The sequence below is a fragment of the Phallusia mammillata genome, chromosome 2, assembly GCF_965637545.1.
Source record: "Phallusia mammillata chromosome 2, kaPhaMamm4.hap1.1, whole genome shotgun sequence".
In the NCBI taxonomy this organism is placed as follows: domain Eukaryota; kingdom Metazoa; phylum Chordata; class Ascidiacea; order Phlebobranchia; family Ascidiidae; genus Phallusia; species Phallusia mammillata.
This window is the reverse complement of record NC_137253.1, coordinates 22,299,712-22,320,524: the sequence shown is the minus strand read 5'-3', so window position 1 is coordinate 22,320,524 and position 20,813 is coordinate 22,299,712. Positions and strand designations below refer to the sequence as shown.

The window sequence follows — 20,813 nt, the reverse complement described above, 5'->3', positions numbered from 1 at the left end:
ACATTTAACTGTTGTGTTGCTTTTTAATCTTCGGAAATCTGGTAACCCTGCCTATAGCAATCAGTACAAATTTTTGAAACTACAAGTGGGTCACTGGAACTCACGTGGTGGGTCACTTCGTGACCCGCGAGTCAGTGGTTCGCCATCTCTGCCATAGGCATTATGTATTTAAAATGGCAGGTTTTAGTTATTGCAGCATTATTATTATTTTTTGACCTGGTCAACCTGTTCTTGTTTCTATTGCATCACCAACTGACTGATGTCATTGCCAAAATGAAAATGCCAAAATCTTTTCAAATTCAATTTTTAAGTTAGTTTTCATTGACCTTATGTTGTGTGACTGGAGAAGTAAGTAAGTGAGTAAGTTTAGTTCGCACGAAATATTTCAAGTACAAAAACAAAATAAATTGAAAGGAAGAAAGTGCGGGGTAGCGAAAGACTCTGTGGTCACCGTGTCAGCTACCCCTTCTTAGACAAAAATTTACACATACATACGCACGCACACACACACACACTGTACACATATAGATTCATGAACAATATAAGCATAAGAAAAAAAATGTTGCGTTACCCGAATTTGTATGCAATGAACAAAAAAGTAGCGCAGCATTTAAGTATGTAAAGCAAAAGTTGTAATAACAAAAGTGCATGTAATGAAATGGTTGCAGTAAGCGAATGAAATTAAATTAAAACGAAAAAGGTGTATATGTGTGATTCGGGAAAAAGTAGAGTAAATGCTGAAAACGAATTTGATCTAAGAAAGTAATGATATGAATGGCAGGAAAACGAAGCACGAAGAGCATTTAACAAGTAAACAAAAAGACCGATACAAGCAAAAAAGCATTCAAACACTGAGGTGCAAAAGACTTTGACCACCTGTGTAATTATGCCTCGGTTTCATGAGAAAATTAGTGATTCTGTCTATTTTTGTAGCAGAAGGAAGCTTAAATTTATAACCTCATGTTTTGCCGAGATACTGTTTGTACACGAATTCGCGACCACCTGATTTCTTGTCAATTGTTAAGGAAACCACTCAGTGATTTACAACGAAAGCATGACGGTTGTTTTCAATTGTATGTCAATTCTACACTGTGTCACAAAATGCCTTGATCCCAAATTCTCGTGTCTTCTATTACAAACTGTAACTGCGTAATACGATCTTACCGGGGCAAAGTGCAGACTGGCGAATTCTTATAAAGTCAGTGTTTAACGCATTTCAACTGTTGTCGCATGGCAATGTAGGAATTTCGAACACAGGAAAAGCGGTTTGTTAGCAACACTGAAAAATTATGTTGCCCTAGGAAAATAAATTGACATATTGTTACACTTGAGATTTGCGGTGAACGGATAGAGCCTGTATAAGTGCTCTATTTTCCCAAATGCACTCTTCAGAATTGATGCCGTAATCCTATGCACACATGGTATGGGTTTACTAATTAACCTGCTTTTGACCGGGGTACAGTCGTGAAATGAAAATGTTAAGCTAGAAAACCACAAATGTTTTGTGACATTTTTAAAGAGTACAAAAAGATGGCATAGCCTATATAAATGGTACAGACACTACAATACTCTGTGGCAACTTACTAAAACTTTTACACCAACGTCTGGAGGTAAACCACGTTGTGTGCCCCGTCGTACTCATTTTACATCGGGGCTATTGTGATGCACCCTGGCTAAAGAGCGCTGGTCTAAAGAAAGGCGAACTAATCGGGATATTGTTTCTTGGCAAGCAACTATATGAAGTCCAATCCAACTATATCAAGATGTTGTTGTATTATTTCTTCGCATTACCCGTAGAATACCTCCTCTGCACTGAGATAGAAGGCCACAAGAGTTGACGGCAGAATGACATTGGTCTTTTCAAGCGGGTTTACTTTGCGCAGCGTCACTCAAGCATGACTGCTCTTCTCTCTTGTCACGAATGAGAGCGGCATGACTAAGCAGAAATGTGTAGCGCACACAGAAAAAGTTTGGTCGGCAAAGTAGTCAGTCGAGGTGTGGTAAGCGCCCTTCCTCTTGTGGTAAGCACCCCTTCGCTCACATAAAAATGACTGGGACTTGTGCTCAAATAGTTAGTGGAAATATGTAGCATTGCCTAGCAGATATTAGCGAAGGATAGTGTAATTATTATTCACAGCCTGTGTAACTGACAGTTTGTTCTTTGTAGCAATTAACTTCGACATAGAATACTAAGTTTAAAGATGGGCATTGACTTGTACTTTACCGCCCTTAGTCCACCAAGCCGAATGGCTTATACTACAATAACAGCTCTTGGTCTGAAGCACAATCTCAAGGAGGTTAACTTAATGCAGGGCGAAAACAGGAAACCAGAATTCTTGTCGCTCAATCCAAGAGGAAAAATTCCCACTTTGGTTGACGGCGACTTGTGCATGGGAGAAAGGTATGCTACTGCATTATTGTCCACAAAACTCGGTTGGTAATGAAGCCTATGTGATTTTTCAGTCGTGCCATCAGCACCTATCTGTGCAATATGTACGAGAAAGATTCGGCTGAGGCACTCTACCCGAAGGACCCTAAAGCACGCGCAAAGGTGGACCAACTTCTGTACCTCAGCGAAAACACGAACGAAGCGATTGTTGAATATATCGTAAGCAAACATATCTGTTTTTGTTACAGTCAACTAACCGTTTGTGTTTGTGTGACTTTAAGATTTTGTGTGGTGTTTCAGGCTATAGGAGGTGTTTTATTTGGCGGAGCGCCATCGTGGAACGAGGAAAAATTGCCCGAACTTCACAAAACTCTTGCTTTGTATGAATGTCTCCTGTCGAAAGAGAACGAATTCATGGCCGCCAATCATGTTACATTGGCCGGTAAGATTGTGCGTTAAGGAGTTTTTGAAACAAGTTTTTCAGCTTAAATATAAGAAATATAGATGTTGAATGACGTAAATGTTTCTTAAAGTCTTATTGTTTAGAAAATTGAGAATGTTAATATCCTTTTTAATTCTGCCCTAAACACTTTTCCTGTTGTCAATATTTAGATTTCTTCATGGCATCTCCGCTGCTTTTGTTGCCAATGACTGACTTCGACGATTATGGAAATTATCCGAAGACTGTTGCGTGGCTGGAAAAGATTAAAGTATTGAAGTACTTTAAATCATGCAATGAGGAAGGCATAAAGAAAATGGCAGATTTCTACAAATCAGCCATTGAAAAGAAGAAGGGAAAGAAATAATCAGTTACCTTGTAGACTTTTTGACAATATTGACTTAATGAACGGTGTCTGTGAACTTCAATTATTACACAGCATTTTCGTGTGTTTCGCTGCTTACAGTTTGGTTTCATAATCTTCCATGGAATTTATTAGTTATATGCAAACGTACACACATATATGTAACCAATCCTAAATACAATAAAATGCCTAATGACTGCTACATATGACATATGGTATGGCATAAGTCTATTCATTTTGAGGTTAAAAGATGCATCTGTAAAAAAACGTTTTTTGAGAGCTATTTTTAATTGTGCTTCATCATAAGTTTGTTTTGTTACGCCCTTACAACGCTGCTGGGGTGGCATGACGATGCAAAATTCGGCGTCGAGTGGAAAAGTCTGTCATTCATTTCGCCGTGTAATTTAAAACCGTGACGCGAAAAAAACGTTGGGTTTTAACCTCTAGTCGCAAGGACAACTAGCTTATAGGGCGTATAGGTGTAAAGCAAATACATCTGGCATCAGTCCGACGCTTAGGCACACAGTGACGACTTTCTTAGAAAGCAAACAGATTTTGAAAATAAACGTGTTATCAAAAAAGCGACTTTTCGCGCCAGGATACAGTCAATAACGCATTGTTTGAGACAAGCGGCGCACAAACGGAAACCAACTGTAAAAAATGTGGAGGAAAATGAAAAATTCCACATTTCATTTTTGTGTTGTTAGGTGCTGTAAATTAGGTCTATTAGTCACCTGCAGTAAATCATGGGTATCGACTTTTTCTACAACTCGTTCAGCCCGCCAAGTCGCATGGCATTTATGAGCATAACAGCTCTTGACCTATTTGTGTATCGGAGAAAGGTAAGTGTTGCTAAAGTTTCATTTGTGTTTCCAATCCATTTGCTGGTTGGATTTTTACCAACCTTGTACGCTTCGGCGAACGAAATACTCTAGTCTGGTTTGGTTCTAAGCCCTTTCAGGCCTAGCACACCGTGACAAACTACATTGTGAGCTTATAACACAGCACCCCGTAACTGCACTTTTTGTAAACTGCACTGCGGAAAAAACTAACAGTAATAAATTGCCCAAACACCAAGCCAAATCGACCAGAATCGTACATCAAGGACCGAACTTATGGTCTGGACATTAACACTGTTAAGGAACATAAAATTTGGGTTGTGATTTTTAGTCGAGCCATCAGTACCTATATTTGCAATATGTACGAGAAAGATTCACCCACAGCACTTTATCCAAAAGATCCTAAAATTCGTGCAAAGGTGGATCAGCTTCTCTACCTCAGTGAAAATACCTACGACGTATTTCTTGCTTACGCGGTAGGCCTATTTGTTCATTCAATGCAAGAGTGGAGTTTACATGCCATATGACATAGACAAACCAGCAGAGACTAATGAGTCTATGGGCCAACTTTGTATTTTTACTGACGACAACAGTTTGTTTTTCAGAATGTCGCGAACGTAGTTTTCGGCAGCAAATTTTGTCAAAATGAGAAAAAACTACCTGAACTTAACAAAGAACTGGCTATGTATGAATATTTTTTGTCAAAAAACGAATTTACTGCAACCGATCACCTCACACTGGCAGGTAAGGTTGGATGGGGTCAAAATTTCGCATTTTGCAGAAATAAAGTATATTTTTAAGATGCCTGTTTAATGAAATTCTGTGTTGTTGGTTTTGTTAATAGTGTGTGTAATGTTTAGATTTCTTCATGTCATCTCCGCTACTTATGTTACCAATGACTGGTTTCGACGATTATGGAAATTATCCGAAAACTGTTGCTTGGCTGAAGAAGATTGAAAGCCTAATGTACTTTGATCAATGCAACGCAGAGGGTTTGAAGCAAATAGAGAGTTTTTACAATTCGTGTATTGAAAAGAACAAGGGGAAGAAATGATTATTATCCTTCATTTGTGAGTTGGACTCAAGTAAAACTGATTGTTCGGTTTATGCACGACAATTATGAGTTTCTGCACAATGACTCGACAAAACGTGTCATGAACTGCTTTGTCACTACTGTGCGAAAGTTCACACAGTTTGTCAGTCCAATTCCGTTTCGGTGGTTGTTATACTGTCAATGTACATATCGGTTCACAACGGCTTTCTTTTGCAAACACAAACACAATTAGCTTTTCTTTTACAGCTACCTGGTATTTGTGAACACCTTTCGCTACCATAAAGTAGAACGATTTGATTAGTTTTTGTTAGAGAAACAACCCCTAGTTTAATCAATGGTGTGTGAGTTTTTTAACACACGTTAACTTCACAATTTCCGTTTGTAAACACTGTCGTAAAAAAATGTTATCATTATTGGGTGCAAGCTTCAGCGTGGCTTTTCAGTGTACAAAAGGCAATAAAAATATGTGTACATCCATAATAAGCAAGAAAATGAAAGTGGTAAGACACTTTATATGCCAACCAACTATCATTCCTCGCGTTAAATTGGCCTAATTGGATTTAAAACACGAAATAACACCGTTAGTGTTGGATTTAAAAAAAAAGATATTTGCGATTTCTTGCTAGTCGAGCATGACTTATATGGAGTTCACAGGTCACTTAACCAATTCAAATATGATAAGTGGAAATACTTTCCTCCTTATCAACAGTTTTACGTTTCAAAACCATATTATAAACCAAACTGAGTAAATGGCGGTAGAAACTAGGAAACCATTCACTCCTCTGCACTAACGTAACTTGAGAGTTCAGAATGAAACCCTCCTATTGGAAAATGCTGCCAGCCGTATCCTCGGCTTGCCATGGTTTCCGTTTGTGGTGCAATCAAAGTGTCGTGACAAATGACAAACTTGCCCAACTTCTTAATCTCCACATTTGGCAGAATCGCTGCTAACTGTTACTATGACAACTGCATGTATACAAACGTGTTATTTGCCCTTTAATTATCTTGCTGATTATTTTGCTTTTGTCCGTCAGTAAAAGACTTCTGCAAACTGCATAGCACCAGCCTGCGGCAATCAATGAAGCGAAACGTACAGCTCACGTTAAGGCACCTTGTTGGACCAGAGTGGTGCAATAGCTAAGTGAGATCTGCACAGATAAAAGCGGTGGCCTCCTCTACTGTATTCCCACTTCCCAGAGTTAATTTGTGGTTGGTGGTTGATGTGTTGTTGTGTGGCACGATGTACACAACAAATTGTTATGTGCAGTCATAAGCAGATAACTAGAAAGTGAATAAGAACTGCATTGATATTCAATATAGGGCAGTTTCTTAAGTTTAAACTTAAATTCGTTTGTAGATTGACGCTTACATGCTAAAAGGGTTTTATTGTTTAATATCGTTGCTATTAAACAACATGGTTCTGGAGTTGTACGCGTTCGGGCCAAGTCCTCCTTGCCGATGTGTCAAAATGGTTTTAAAAGCCCTTCAGTTAGATTTTGAAGTGAAGTCGGTTGACCTGATAACCAAGGAACACAAAACTGATGGTTTTGCACAATTAAATCCACGACAGAAAGTGCCATGTCTTAGGGACGGAGATTATGTCATTTCTGAAAGGTAAATATACAAGAGTACACTGTAAATGGTAGTCGTGGAAACTAACACCAAAATTGGTGGTCCACAAACTCCAACCTGGGGTGGAGTTGCTTCCCACCTTTAGATAACGAAGGTGGTAAGTTCCACCTGTGAATTCCACCATAGTAGGTGTGAATTTGCCCCCCTTGGTGGCAACCACCACTCAGCTGTCTGCACCACCATAGGGTGTCGGTGTCTCCACCTTCGAAAGTGTTCCAGTACAACAGGGTTTCACAAAATTTATTTGCAAAACAGGTTTCACAAAATTTAATTTGCATGCTTACAGCTTGTTTAAAACACGCTGTACACCAATGTGACGATTTTTCAGTGGTAAATTTAGAATACAACAGAAAAGTTGTAGAGACTTGACCAATTGTTTTGGAAAGCAAATGTCGAACACCCAATAGCTGCAGATCATTGCAACTACGGCTTGTGGCAAATTAGGTGCAACACATAACTTCTTTCCATCAACAAACACCGAGTATTCTTGTTTGTCGAAAAACACATGTGGAAACATGTTTTCATCCTCCTGCATATCATGAAACAAGTTATAACCCACAGCATTTGTGCAAACTAGCATCATTTCAGAGTCAATTATAATTTAACAATACTGTTTAAAACATTTTTTACTGTCTCATTGAACAAAAATAAATAAATGTAACTACCTTGATTGTTGTGAAATAAAATGCACTGTTTTCTTTTAAGATAGTTGGCCAAAGCAATAGAACTTTTTCCATCCTTCCTAAAAAACAACAGTCAATTGTTACAATGTAGGGCACAAGCAAAAATAATACTTAGTACATCACCCATTGGCTTAAACAGTACACATATCTTAAAACATGAAATTTAAACTAATAGATACCTGTGAAATGTACTTGGTGATTATGATTAGGTTTAATAAGATTCTCCAGTCTCTGCAGCATTTTTTGGTCACCAAATTTGTCCATGAATGTTTGCAATACATCTACTTTAAGAATCAATTTTGTTTCCAAAAATATCTGAAACAGACAAATCACTGGACATTCCAATTTAAGTAAAATGGTTACATTAAATATAATGTGAAAAAATCCACCTACCAAATTGATTTCACGAAGTGTTGGAAACTGGTCTAAAATGTCATTACTTGCTGCACCTTTTGCAATGATATTTCTCCGAAACTCGAATGTACGCTTATGGCGGTCTTCTATTAAATCATGATTTGGATGTGGTTTGGCCAGCTCCAATCGTGCTATTTTAGAATGCAGTGCAACGGATTCCTCATCTTCAAAACTCTTAAAGTATGCAAACACACAATTTGGAACATAACTTTAGTTTTGGTGATTAACTGAAACTGAACCTATCTAACTGGCTAAACCTAGAATACTCTTAATAAACATATCTATATACTCACATCTTCAAACAACCTCTTTGAAGAACCCTGCCTTTCTCGACCGCCATACTTTATTTTCATGGCAGCAATTTGCACATCTGAATGAAGCGGTCTTCTTATGTCTTTAAATCTCTGTCGCAAACTACAAACCCATGTGCTCTACAAACCAAACCAAAATCAATACTGTGCTGGGCAGAAATCTCACACCTACTTACTATTGGACTGCTACAGTTTTGATCTTGCAATACTGGATATGCCTTTACTAATTCCATTAACACTGTTCTTATTTGCAAGGGTGACGGGTACCTGTCATTAATTTTGACAGTATATTTAATGTGTATATTACAAGCTATTTCCAAACAAACTATATCACACTCACATATTATGTGGTGAAATTGAATCACAGATGAGTTGAACAATTTTGCTCCTAATTTTCTTAGTTAGTTTGCTTGGAGAGTTGCAATCTTCCAAAGCATCACCAATGTATTTTGGAAAGTTTGGAAGCTTATATGTAACCAACCATCCATCAGTTTCTACTGAGGGGGATGTAGTGGAAAGTGAAGATGAGGATGAAGGATGTGTTGCAGTCTCATAATCATTTTGTATCTCCGGTAAACAATCTGAAAATTATTTAATTGCATATTTCTAAGCCAAAAATGTACAAATACAAACAACATTAAGACATATTGTCACAATCAACATGAGTGTAAAACGTTAACTGGTGTATTGTATTACATGCAAATACCTTTGACAAGAAGTTTGCCACTTTCTGGCAAATCTGTTAGATTATCTACATCCACCCAGTCATTAAACGTTTGTGAGTAAAGCTGAATTGAGAACGGACGGGTGATACTGAATCTAGCCTCAATTTGATTGGTCACATCCAGTTTTGATAAGCAGTTTAATATCACCTTTCTCTCGCCACAGGTCACATGATATTCCATATTTACTATTAAATCTGTAAACAGAAATAACCCCAATGCCAGTAACAAGGATTATACAGGAGATAAAAAGTAACCAAAATTATTATCGAAACATTTCAGAGAATGCTCTTGCACATTACATAATCACTCACAGAAATGTTTGGAAATTAAGCATGTCATATTTTATGAAAGCACTATAACATCACCATTTAAACAGAATTGTCAAATATTTATGACACCCTTTGGAAATAACTAGTATATACGTAGAATGATTTCAGCAATGCCCACATAACTTGTGCCGCATTCGCACCAAAAGCTTGTCTTCAATGTTGTACAAATCACTAGCATGATACATTATCTGAGATTTTCCAATAAACAATACAGAATTAGTCGCCAGTACTTCATAACTTTGAAAATGTCTGTTGAAACCGAATGTTCGAAGAAATTCACAACATAGTACAAGATTACCATTAACAAACAAAATTTCCACTACTTTAGCAAAAACAGGTACCTCATCAACAACATCTACCACACATACATTGTTCAATGCAAAATTAAACCCATTTACTGAAACTGACTGAGCTGTTGATATGTGTAAATCCACATCTTTCCACTGGGATATAAGATATTCTCTTGTGTGGACTGGTAATCTACAAAAAGGTACATTGTGCCTACCAGTTGCATCTGTTTCTTCATGCAAACCAACAGCACTACTCTGCTCCCAACATTTAAGCATTTGTATTCGCTTGGTGACAGTATGAGAAAGGTTTTTGAAGTTGTGAGATTTTGTTGCAATAGCTTTAATTTTTCGATGAAAGGACTCAAACCTCATACACCACACATGACGAAGTGGTCCAAACTTTCTTATCATGCTTGGATAGTGAAGTAGGAAGTGAAACTTCGGGACTAGTATTTCAGGCTGTAAAGCAGCACAATGTGAAAGGAAATCACCAATCAAATACTGCAAGTAATCAACCCATTCAACTTTAATCTTTGGCGCTAACACAACATCCATTATCTGAGAAAGCAAAATGTATAATTCCCAGTACTCGTTTCCTTTTGGAACATTCATGCCAACAATTAATGGAAGTAACCTGAAAAGACACCAATTTTCACTTGCACTCATCCTAACTTTTCCATCACTTTGTACCACATCATATGGAAGACTTCTTGGCTTGTTGTTTTGGTCTGACAGTCCAAATGGAAACTGCCTAATTAAACTATTTATCTTATTGACTGAACACAGCCTTGAATTTGAAAAGGATTTAAATAAAGCTCTCATTGTCAGTGGAACAACCCCTTCCAAACAGTCGTGCATCAAATCAGGAGGAAGAGAGGTTGTTGCATGGAAACCAACAAGTTCATTGAATGGACATTCAGAACGGACACCATATACTCGCTGCAGAGACGGGTCATGTTGAACATCAGCTATTTGGATGTTGTGAAGATGTATGTTACGCATAGTACAATGTTTTTCTGAGAACATGCATTTAATCTGAGAATAACTGCACATACAAAATCTACAAATACGACCACTACTAAAACATCTCGAAAATCCACCAACATCATGAGCAGCTAAGTTGTCAGCAGACAAAACAGCAACTGATCCAAAAACCTGATGTTCGATCACCTCCTGGCCATTACTGGCTGTGACAAATAAGCCATCATTTTCAAGAATTTTTAAGTCATGAATAAGTGGAGATAGTAATTCATGATTAGGGATGTTCAAAGTAGAATAACGAATCCTTTGGATTCGAATCCAGTTAGATTCGAATCCATTTTTGCCATTTATATCGGGTAATTGGAACCGATATAAATGTGTGCTCTCGTCGTTGGTAAATATGTAAACACATGCGTTACGTTTTTACGTCGACGCCCGGTCATTGCACCAGTTGCAAAAGACGACAAGTGCCTCGTCGCTGTCAAATCAGTGAGCGCTATACAACGTTATAACGCCAAGTCACGAGTCGCTATAACAACGCCATGACGACGGTTGTGCGTTGGAGGCATATTTAACGATTAGCGCACTCGTTACCCATCTGATCACGTGATTACGTTTATGCCATTAAATGACATAACGGCGACTTTTTGCAACGTCTTACCAGCATCGAACTGTTTCCGACTTTGACAACAAAAAACATTTAACGATCATGGCGTTAGGCAGCGATTGGAAGCATGGGATTGTCTGTTAATATCGCAAAAACATTGATGGAATCCTCAAACATATGACGTTTGCATCATTTCTTAACTCCATACAAACATAAAAATGTTGTGAGTAAACGCTGCAAAGCTCACATTTTGTAGTGCAAAATTGCTGGTAGTTTAATTGAAATTTGAAATTTTATCACCTAATGTCCCAACTTTGTTTGCTAGGGTGCCGTTTTTTGCAGTTGTTTTAGGTTAACAAACGTTATATATTTGTGCGCTAGGGAGTCTATGTCAGTCCTCTACCACCATACAAATCAAATTACCACAGCATGCTTACAACACAGTTAATTCTACTGAGACAATAATAATCACTAAATAAAATTGTTATAATTAATTTTAAACTTATGCTAATTTTCTGGTTTAGTGGATTTTGGGTCATTCAGTTTCAATGCAGTTGTGCAAAGTTTTTTTCCAGTGTTTTTGCTGTGTTTTGGTTAGTTCTTTTTTTACATTATGAATGAAAAATATGTTTTATAAGGTATTAAACTGGTCTACTTTAGTTGTTGTCAAATATAAATAATATAAGAATTGGATTCGATATTCTAGATTCGCATCAATTATTCTAGAATACCCAATTATTCTACTTTGAACATCCCTATTCATGATACCCAAATTCAGAAATATAACAAGAGTTTACAACCAACAGAAGAAAAATACTTTTTAAGGAAGATAGGTGCTTAACACCAATGTTGCCAACATTAAAATAAAAGCACAATAATTTATTCTTTTTTTTTGATGAACCGAGAGGATTGCAAACTTCTATTTCATCACAATACAAATGTAACCGCAAATGCAGCCGATTCCCTTTAAAGTAATTATGTTCTTTAAAAAAAGACCCCCGAGGTAAAATCTGATAAGACACATGTAGAATTCGGACATACAGTCTGCACTTTATCCATTACATCTTTGTGCTTTAGGTATTGCTTCAAAGTGTTTAAAATTGGTACATACTGGTACGATTTTCCTCCCAGCAATTGGATTTTAACAGACTCTACCAAACCCATCCCTTTACAATAGTCTATGAAATTCTTATCAATTGATAACTTATCCCACAGTGTAGGTAAAAATTCTCTATCCAGAAGGTAATTTGGAGAATCAATTTGAGAACCTGAATTATTGGTAGCTTCAAGAACATCCTTATGAAATAGAGAAAACAAAGAGACCATATCATTCATAATGTATTGAAATACACTTTTTGGCAGTGCATATTTCTCCCGGCTTTTTAGTATTAAACGAACAAAGTTATCAACAAAATCAGATTCTGATTCCCTAGGGTGTTGAATTACTGACAAACTGTCACTAGGCGATTGTTCCGATGTAAACATACAATCATTGGGCACACAACTTTCTACCGAAGTTTCAAGAAAACTTGAGAGCATGTCTTGGTGGGCTCTCTCAAGATGTTTTTCATAGCTGCGGAGTGAAGAATACTTTCTGGAGCAAAAGTTGATTTTGCAACACAATGGCAACACAGTCACATGAGGATGTTCATTTCTTAAATGTTGAAGGAGTTTTTTTTTGGAAATACATTGGCAAACACATGTTTCATGTGGACATAAAATTCCAGCTTCCATTGTTTTTTATTTTGATCCGAGATTTGTCTTCAAATGTACATACTTTATCAGTTGCAAGAAAAACAACATACACAACTCACTTCTAACCAACCTACAGGTTGAATCTATATTGCTGTTACAGATAATTTTAACACAGATAAAGGCATTTTTTACTTAAACACAACCAATCCACAAAACCAACAATTACCAAGTGCACATGAAATAAACCACAAACTAATGAACAAGCAGTACGGTATTGTCTGCACCAGTGTTTCTTAACTAATTTGCTTGTGGGCCATATAGTAGTTTGTAAAGTGCTGATGTGCCAATTATCAAGACCTACTAGCCATGCTGATGAGAAAGTGGGCCATTTTTTTCTAAACAAGGTTGACTTCGTCACGCAATAAAATAGGTTAGAGATACACAGGTCTACTACGCAACTCCATACATATTGAAAACTTTAATGTGCATCCAGTTACTGGTCAGTTTGCAAGGTAAACAAAAAGTTTAACCAACAAACCTTCAAACTGTTTCCGATCAGCATTCAAACTCCAAATCCTCCAAATCGGCACAAAACGTGGCTTCTGCGCAAGCTGAACTCTGGGTGTGGCTTACCGCAAACGTCATAATAAAACAAACATGCCCCTGCAACTCAGCCTGGGCGATCCCAGAACTATGTCTGATGTAACAATGGGGATTGTTATGCGTCAATCTACATCTTGCTGTGTTGCTAAAGCTTCACTAACCACGAAAACTTTTTCACCCGTGATATTTTGGTTCATTTTAATTATACTCCTATTTCTACTATTTTTTGTCTACGCCTAATATTATGATTTGTAGCGTGCGTTGATGAGATCCAGAATGATAAATGTGCATGTTTGTTTTTTTAAAAGCCACAAGCTCGTGTGGCTACAGTTCTAAGTCGCGACTGCCATACATTGCTGCAAATTAGAGGATACTAACATCTGCATTAAACTTCTGAAAAACTTTTCAATTTACGTTACATAGGCTGCAGATATAGGAAGGTTTGTTGTAAAAAGATGCGTTGTTCAAATACAAAAAAAAACTACCTGGTTTAATCGTCAAACCAAACCTCCAATGTCGTTTTTCCACGGCTTGAACAGATTTCTAAACCTTGACCACAATGAAAACGGAAGAGAAATCCTAGCACCAAATGGTCTAAATCCCGTATTGACCGCCTAATCGCAAGTTATTGCAGTACCCAAATTGTTTCGAACGATTAGCAATGTGTTACCGCGTCTTTTAAAATACCTTTGCGCATATACCCACCCTAGTGAAAACTGAGGGTTGGTATTTACACCAATACCACAGGACGGGTGGAAATTTGATCTTAAAATGGTGTGAAATTACACCTTTTAAGCTGTACCACCCCAATTGGTGGATCATACCACCTTTTATTTTCCCCACCCTTTGTTTTCCACCATTTGAATTTACAGTGTACTATAGTACACACATTCACATAGATCAGTGGTTCTCAAACTTGTTTTTGTTGCGACGCCTCTGGAAAAGTTTTCTGGAGTTGCTACGCATCAGCAAATAAAAGTTAACGCCCTTGAAAAATTGAAACGACGCACAGTTTGAGAACTACTGACATAGATGAACTTTTGTTCGGTGTTGAAAAGCAAAAATATTTTTTATGAACAGCCGAGCAATTGCGGCTTATCTTTGCAACAAATTCAGTGGTGATCATTTGTACCCATCCCAACCTGAAAAGCGGGGAACAGTTGACCAACTGCTTTACGTCAGCGAAAATGTTGTGGATATGATCCAAGAATACGTGGTAAGAATCGTTTTCATAGCGTACTTTTGTGACAAATACGATATTACTTGATATTTTACATGACCTACTTTTGTCTGCAGAACTTTGTTGGTGTTGTCTTTTTCGGAGGCAAAATTAAGAAAGAAAACGTGACTGTTGCAAAACGAGCATTGGGATTCATTGAAGGATACTTGACAGACAGAGAGTTTACTGCAGCCGATCACGTGACTATCGCAGGTTAACTAAAGTTTGAGATCGAATTAAATTAACAAACAGTAACATACACAGGGATATCTGGTCTTTGTTGACGTTTGATTTTTGCCGTTTTAATGATATATTTTAGACTTCTTCTTGTCCTCTCCAATGTCTATGTTGGAAATTGCTGGTTTCGACATCGCTCCTGAATTTCCGAAAACAGCTGCTTGGCTCGACAAAATAAAAGCTCTGCCCTATTTTGACGAGTGCAACAAGAAAGGTTTGGAAACTATGACAAAAATGTACGAGACCAAAGGACAATGTTTTAACAACGATCAAAAGGTTAAAAAGGATGACTAAAATGTCTATGTTAATCCCATGATTTGACAACATTTTGTTCTCAACACTAGCTGCTACCTCGTTTTCTATTCAGTGCGTCGTCAACCCATTCGTTCAACAAATTCTACTATTCTTTCTTTCTCCAAATATGATCTACACAATTTTTTGTCAAACGTTTTTTCACAACTAGTGGCAGCAAAGAGCAACATGCCCAATTTATTTGCGGCAAAGTAATGCATTTTTAAAGAATACTTATTTTGAACGGAATGACTGCGAATTTGTTCAAACACTTTGTGTACATTGCGTTCGTTTCGTGCCAGCGAAAAAATAAGGTTATGTACAAAAATATGTGGTGCATTTGTTTTCACAATAAGGCACAAAGAAAACCTACAAATAAAACCACATATCACACAGAAACGCAAAAACCAAAAAAATGTCTCTGCAATAAAACTATAGTTTTATGGTGTGTCAGCCGTCTCGTAGTGTTTCAGGGTTTTGTGCAAATGCGCAGCTATAACGTAAGGCGAAAATGCATTTGGCACAGTTGATATGTACAGCACGAACTCGTAATACAACACCCAAATTTTGCAAACAGAATCCAATTCATTTTTTTCTCTTGCAACAGCTCAATGTACATGGCATAGCAGACAATTGCAACTACGTACCTCGTATGTTTAGTAAAAATAATTCTCACATAAATAAAACATTTTCATTCGAATCCACTGCCATCGTCAGACGTTTCAACAGAGTTGTAGGCGTCATTGTCGTCTTGGTCATTTTCCGGATCAGTAATGCTCATGTCCCTGTGGCGTCTGAGACCGTAGCCACGTCCGGCCATTTGGAATCGACCGGCAAGGACAGGATCGCGGTGCCAGCGGCTCTCAAAGGCCGACAAATAGTCCTCACCGTGTTTGTTGTTCTTTCGTCGGAACAACTGACGAATCTAGGTTAAATATAAAGTGTTGAATTTTTATCCTGACTACAAAGGCGCTGATCATTTAGGTGTAATTTTATGATGTATATCAAAGGAACACTATTGAAATATTGTCGTGGAATTTGAAACTCGTCATCGAAAAAAAACATCAAACACGTTTAGCTTGTAAAAAAAGCAGCCTACCTTTCTAAAACCGAAATACTTCAGTTCCAAGAAGTCCATGAAAAGACAGATGGATGAGATGACATACATAAAATACAGAAATATGTTCTTTTCCTGTGAAACAACAAATTAAATGAACGAAATATACTTTCAACAGACAAATATGTTTTATTATGTTACCATGGGCCTTGACACAAAACACTCCACCCTCTGTGGACATGGGTAACCCTCGCACCTGTACATCTCTGGTACGTAAAACTGGAATAAAATGTACTGCAGGGCGATGAATGATGCCTCTATGCCCATGCGAAACACGATGTGCGTTACGTATCTGTGGAATAAGACGCAACAATAATATTAATTTCAAACTTCAAAATTCGAAGTACTGTAAAATTTTGAAATTTCAAACAACTTCTGAACAGAAAGCACAAAATCTCCCAAGCCAAAAATGCCCATTACTGAGCAGTACGAAATTACAGTATTTCTTTACATGACTTACGCGGCCAAGATGGGTGGATCTTTGACTTTCTTAGTTTCAGGTGCAGGCATCACTGAACGCATTGGAATAACCTCAGCCACTGGGACATTGTTGTATTCGGCCTCCGTGTTTCGTCGGCTGCTCCTCTTCCGATTTTTCTTTTTCTTTTCCGATTTTTCATCCTGACACATTTAAATAAATTGTGAAGAAAAAAACATTAAGCACCAATACACCCTTTTTGTGTAAATAACAAATTAATTTTCTTATCTTTTCAAAAATTAGGAAAATTGATAGTATCATCAAACTGGTGTTTAAGTACAGTCCATGATTTTGTATCCACCAAACAAACAGAGTCATTAATCTTTAAATTAGTGGTCAAAAATCAATTGACGACCCACAACAAATAAGTGAGCGCTTGTTTAAAGTAGGTTTGTATGTAAACCTCATTCGTTCTCTTCTCCCGTGTTACATGTTGCCAACACCGCAGCCCAATATTTTGACGCAAACTGGGGCTAGGTGTAATAAACAAACACGAACCTTCGATTCAGACTTTTTCTCATTGGAATGCTCGATGCCGTTGTACTTGGGTGGCGCATCCGGATATCTTTGCCGTAAATTCGTTCTCATTTCGGGATCCCGGGCCAATGGCTCAGTAGCGGCATCCTGTGGCGAAAACATGATAAAACAAAGTGCTTTGTTTAATCCCGTCCTGTAGCAATACATGAAATTTTAGTCATGGATCTGTTACTTGCCAAACATGAGTACTTGAAAAAGCAAGGTGTTAAATCAATGGGTAAATTTATTCAATTGCTTGTGTACTTACGGCCTGTTGTTGTTCCTTCTCAAGTTTTTCCCGTTTTTCTTTAGCGATATTAAGCGCGTGCATCGCCCACACGATAAACACGATACTTGGGAGACACACCAGTAAAATCTACATAAAACAAACTCAGCTGGAATGAAATCAATCAATTTCAATACGAATTTTACCACAGAATATGTGTAAACCACAATGTTTATGCGATCATACCTGCATCGCCCAAAATCGGATGTGGGATATTGGACTGAACTGGTTGAAACAAATATTGTCGCAACCGGGTTGTAACGTATTGCATACGAATTTAGACTGTTCATCGCCGTACACCTGAAGACACAACAAATCGTTTGTACACATAATTAAAACACTCCCTCTACCATCAGCAACAGATTCAGACTACACTTTTAACGGACAGATTTGATTTCATATTAAATGGTTTTTCCCAAATCCGTCTGCGACCTTTTGTCCGCCATTTTGGTCTTTTCGCGTTGATAAATAGAAACGGATAGGAATGGCTCACAATTTTGGTTCCTCGTATTTTGATTAACAGTGATGATTGAAATAAGGTCATTTATTTATTAAAATGTCGTTTACAAAAACTAAAATCAAAGTATCGTTTCTACAAGCGGCGATAACGTGTTGGGCATTTATTGTTTGTATAAAACAAGGATGAACACGATTTTGTAAATACCGCAAACTTGTATAGTTACAGAGCATTTTTAAACTTCAAAATGCGCGTTGTAGATCCTTAAAATTATACAGTCACAGCACGTACCTTGTCACCGACGCTGAGGACCACGATGACACGAAATATGAACAGAAATGAAAACCAATACTTTCCTAAGAGTGTGGAATGGGTTGCCACCTCGGAAAGCATCTTTTCTAACAAAGCCCAACTCATTTTGCTGGTTGTTTATCGCTTCCACTATGAAATAAAATTTTAACGCAGACTTATCACAAAGCAAAGTTCTGCAACAAAAACATTTGTATGCTGTCAGAGACTTACAGAAAAACGCAGGTGGTAACAAACAAAATGTGTCGAGCATTACTTAGTGAAACCTTATTAATGAAATGACAAATGATTATGTTGACTTAGGTCAAATGAAAACAGATACACAAAGGCGACGTTTCAAAACACCTTTACCGATTCAAGACACTTGTTTCGTGCCGGCGGGTTATTATTTCAACCGGTATTGAAACGCTCTTTTATTCAATATGACTTGCCCAACAATGAAAAGTTCACACGGCACGTTTACAACACATTTGAAAGAAGTTTAAACATCAAGTTAGTTACTTTTTTTCACAAAACCAGCAATCTTGGTGCTTCATGAACAATTGCGCCGCGTCAACTTTTCATTGTAGGGCAAGTTATATTGAATAAAAGAGCGTTTCAATACCAATTGAAATAATATAAAACAAATACAATGAGGTTGCAGTGGAATACTTTGTGGCCATGTAGAAATACAACAATTTGTATATGTTTAACTAAGAATTGGACTGATTGATCTTGAAACGGAAGCGTTAGTTAGTATTTGCATCATTTAGTGGTTTATCAGAGCCAAGAAAGCAAACATGTTCTGAATCTCTTGCTATTGTCTGACATCCCTTCCCGATAATACTGAATCGTAATACATCTCGAATTAGCTTTATCTTGATCAATGCTCTTAATCTGTGAAGTCACTTTAAAACACTTTCTAGATAACGATATAAATCTACTTTTCCAGCACATAAACTGGGAAGAACATGATTGCTTATCTGCTGGCCTCCATCGTCTGGGATCTAAAATTAGCGAATCACCGGCAGTATAGTACACACTCCTGCCTGAAGCAGCCCGGTAACACTACACAACAAACATACACTATCTCTTGATGCCAATCGCGCTGTGAAGCAGCAAGCCTCCCATCTCGGTTTAAGCTCGATATACTCGCCAAGTTGTTCGTCAGACACAAAGAACTGGCTGCGGACGCGCCCTGAGGCCTTGTATTAACGACGCTCATAACTGCACTTGAACGTATAGGTTTACAGCGAATATCAGTCACATTGACGCACATTATAATTACCTTTTTTGCCTCGCCGTGGGCTAAAGATCGCATCACTTGATAAGGTTTTGCGGTCAAGTTGGACTAGTTTCTCTTTTCTGAACATCTTGGTTCAACTTCAAGTGGCCGTGAGAGTCTTGGAGTCGATGATCAAACGGTAAACGTGTCCGACATCTGAGACACAAATCGTTCGTTAAATTTCATTTCGACAATTAATTTAAAACTGGAATAAGATAATCGTTTTGATCGAGTCATACATATTTTCTGCTTTAAACGGTTTTGCACTAATGGCGCCTTACCTAAACATTTGTCCGCTCTAAGGAAGACTATAAGAAACTAAAAATCTCGATATTGCAGAACGCGTTGTTCATAGTGCGTTTCCTCTCTTGACGTCATGTTGATTGTGTCATCTTCGGCGCACCTAATGTCACTACCAAGGTTTATGAATTGTGTGTGTTGAACTTGTCCTATGAAGGCAAAAAAGTGTGTGTATAAATGTCAAATATGAACGTTTCGTAAACTTGGCTTGGATATCTGTATGTTTGCCTGCGGCATCAAACATAATACGAATTGTGAATGGTTGAAGGGCATTTGAGGGTGTCATCTTTCTCTGGCATTATATTTGACAAGTCAAATGATATCTCTTTAACCATGGTTGTCTGTCTGACTGATAGGTCACATCGGTGCATCTTCTGACTCGAGACTATGACAAACTTTTACATTTTACACCATAGTTTTGCAAAACAATGTAGATTAAAACATGATACTGCTGTTTATTTAAAACTGCGTTTCTCCGATTGGCCGTAAAGTACATTTTGTGCATTATTGAACCATGCCCAAACCTGTCGACGTAACGCATTGTTGTGTCCAATTACGCACTGTCCATCATATTTTCTACGGAAACGTCGTAAATCATTGAGCAGGCATAAACGCGAAACGCGGGCGTTCCCAAGGCCAGGTGCAGGACAGCTTCCACAGGGAGACAATTATTTCTTATCTCTCTGCCAAGTTGTCCGATAACGAGACGATGTAAATCGCGACAAGCTCTTGTTTATTATGGATGCTCTGCTTGAACACAAACTCGAAACAGCACGATTGGCGAGGCTACGATGTGGGGCCTCACTTACCACACCAAAACTCGTTGCCACACACTTGCATATTACGCCCAGCCGAGCGAAGATGTGACTGGTTGAAATTGGGCTGGGCTTGTGGAAAGATGGAATGAGTAATTAAAAGTCTCTAGGTTTTAAATATAGGTCTAACAATGGTAACCCTTCTAACGTACATATGCCACAGCAATTG

General features: G+C 37.8%; 4 protein-coding genes across 7 annotated transcripts; 2 read left to right on the top strand and 2 right to left on the bottom strand.

Annotated features, from left to right (window-relative positions):
- The first annotated feature begins 2,064 nt into the window (after positions 1 to 2,064).
- LOC145213164 (glutathione S-transferase D7-like) lies at positions 2,065 to 5,258 on the top strand. The gene is made up of 7 exons (XM_080081397.1): positions 2,065 to 2,401; positions 2,464 to 2,608; positions 2,690 to 2,831; positions 3,002 to 3,194; positions 4,363 to 4,507; positions 4,637 to 4,775; positions 4,892 to 5,258. Exons 1-7 carry the CDS (start codon positions 2,202 to 2,204, stop codon positions 5,083 to 5,085), a joined length of 1,158 nt encoding a protein of 385 aa, XP_079937523.1. The 5' UTR covers positions 2,065 to 2,201; the 3' UTR covers positions 5,086 to 5,258.
- Positions 5,259 to 6,446: 1,188 nt separating this feature from the next.
- LOC145214936 (glutathione S-transferase 1-like) lies at positions 6,447 to 15,279 on the top strand. Its single transcript, XM_080083569.1, has 4 exons — positions 6,447 to 6,699; positions 14,436 to 14,571; positions 14,652 to 14,787; positions 14,894 to 15,279. Exons 1-4 carry the CDS (start codon positions 6,455 to 6,457, stop codon positions 15,103 to 15,105), a joined length of 729 nt encoding a protein of 242 aa, XP_079939695.1. The 5' UTR covers positions 6,447 to 6,454; the 3' UTR covers positions 15,106 to 15,279.
- Positions 6,942 to 13,811, bottom strand: LOC145214931 (sterile alpha motif domain-containing protein 3-like). Of its 3 annotated transcripts, none has more exons than XM_080083561.1 (9): positions 13,291 to 13,808; positions 8,832 to 9,044; positions 8,466 to 8,706; positions 8,302 to 8,392; positions 8,108 to 8,245; positions 7,794 to 7,988; positions 7,580 to 7,715; positions 7,383 to 7,459; positions 6,942 to 7,246 (listed from the first exon to the last, which is right to left on the bottom strand). In XM_080083561.1, the coding sequence occupies exons 2-9, from the start codon at positions 9,028 to 9,030 to the stop codon at positions 6,998 to 7,000; spliced, it is 1,326 nt and encodes a 441-aa protein (XP_079939687.1). In that variant the 5' UTR covers positions 9,031 to 9,044; positions 13,291 to 13,808; the 3' UTR covers positions 6,942 to 6,997. The 3 variants fall into 3 exon arrangements, with proteins under 3 accessions (XP_079939687.1, XP_079939688.1, XP_079939689.1); XM_080083562.1 differs by having other exon boundaries at positions 8,607 to 8,706; positions 13,291 to 13,806; XM_080083563.1 differs by lacking the exon at positions 7,383 to 7,459 and having other exon boundaries at positions 7,222 to 7,246; positions 13,291 to 13,811.
- LOC145214933 (gap junction delta-2 protein-like) lies at positions 15,275 to 20,778 on the bottom strand. 2 transcript variants are annotated; one of them, XM_080083564.1, is made up of 10 exons: positions 19,811 to 20,778; positions 19,533 to 19,685; positions 18,248 to 18,441; positions 17,686 to 17,799; positions 17,482 to 17,589; positions 17,196 to 17,321; positions 16,680 to 16,840; positions 16,361 to 16,511; positions 16,202 to 16,294; positions 15,275 to 16,027 (listed from the first exon to the last, which is right to left on the bottom strand). In XM_080083564.1, the coding sequence occupies exons 3-10, from the start codon at positions 18,371 to 18,373 to the stop codon at positions 15,794 to 15,796; spliced, it is 1,113 nt and encodes a 370-aa protein (XP_079939690.1). In that variant the 5' UTR covers positions 18,374 to 18,441; positions 19,533 to 19,685; positions 19,811 to 20,778; the 3' UTR covers positions 15,275 to 15,793. The 2 variants fall into 2 exon arrangements, with proteins under 2 accessions (XP_079939690.1, XP_079939691.1); XM_080083565.1 differs by having other exon boundaries at positions 18,248 to 18,397.
- Positions 20,779 to 20,813: the final 35 nt, after the last annotated feature.

Bases quoted from the DNA above. Each gene is read 5' to 3' on its own strand.
- LOC145214936 (XM_080083569.1), top strand. From the start codon at position 6,455: ATGCTAAAAGGGTTTTATTGTTTAATATCGTTGCTATTAAACAACATG. The intron at 6,700-14,435 runs GTAAATATACAA...TTTTATGAACAG, and splicing joins GATTATGTCATTTCTGAAAG to CCGAGCAATTGCGGCTTATC. The intron at 14,572-14,651 runs GTAAGAATCGTT...TTTTGTCTGCAG, and splicing joins ATATGATCCAAGAATACGTG to AACTTTGTTGGTGTTGTCTT.
- LOC145214933 (XM_080083564.1), bottom strand. From the start codon at position 18,373: ATGAGTTGGGCTTTGTTAGAAAAGATGCTTTCCGAGGTGGCAACCCAT. The intron at 17,590-17,685 runs GTATGATCGCAT...TGTTTTATGTAG, and splicing joins TCCGATTTTGGGCGATGCAG to ATTTTACTGGTGTGTCTCCC. The intron at 16,512-16,679 runs GTAAGTCATGTA...CTTATTCCACAG, and splicing joins GATCCACCCATCTTGGCCGC to ATACGTAACGCACATCGTGT.
- LOC145214931 (XM_080083561.1), bottom strand. From the start codon at position 9,030: ATGGAATATCATGTGACCTGTGGCGAGAGAAAGGTGATATTAAACTGC. The intron at 8,246-8,301 runs GTAAGTAGGTGT...TTTGGTTTGTAG, and splicing joins AAAACTGTAGCAGTCCAATA to AGCACATGGGTTTGTAGTTT. The intron at 7,989-8,107 runs GTGAGTATATAG...GCATACTTTAAG, and splicing joins CAAAGAGGTTGTTTGAAGAT to AGTTTTGAAGATGAGGAATC.
- LOC145213164 (XM_080081397.1), top strand. From the start codon at position 2,202: ATGGGCATTGACTTGTACTTTACCGCCCTTAGTCCACCAAGCCGAATG. The intron at 2,402-2,463 runs GTATGCTACTGC...GTGATTTTTCAG, and splicing joins GACTTGTGCATGGGAGAAAG to TCGTGCCATCAGCACCTATC. The intron at 2,609-2,689 runs GTAAGCAAACAT...GTGGTGTTTCAG, and splicing joins AAGCGATTGTTGAATATATC to GCTATAGGAGGTGTTTTATT.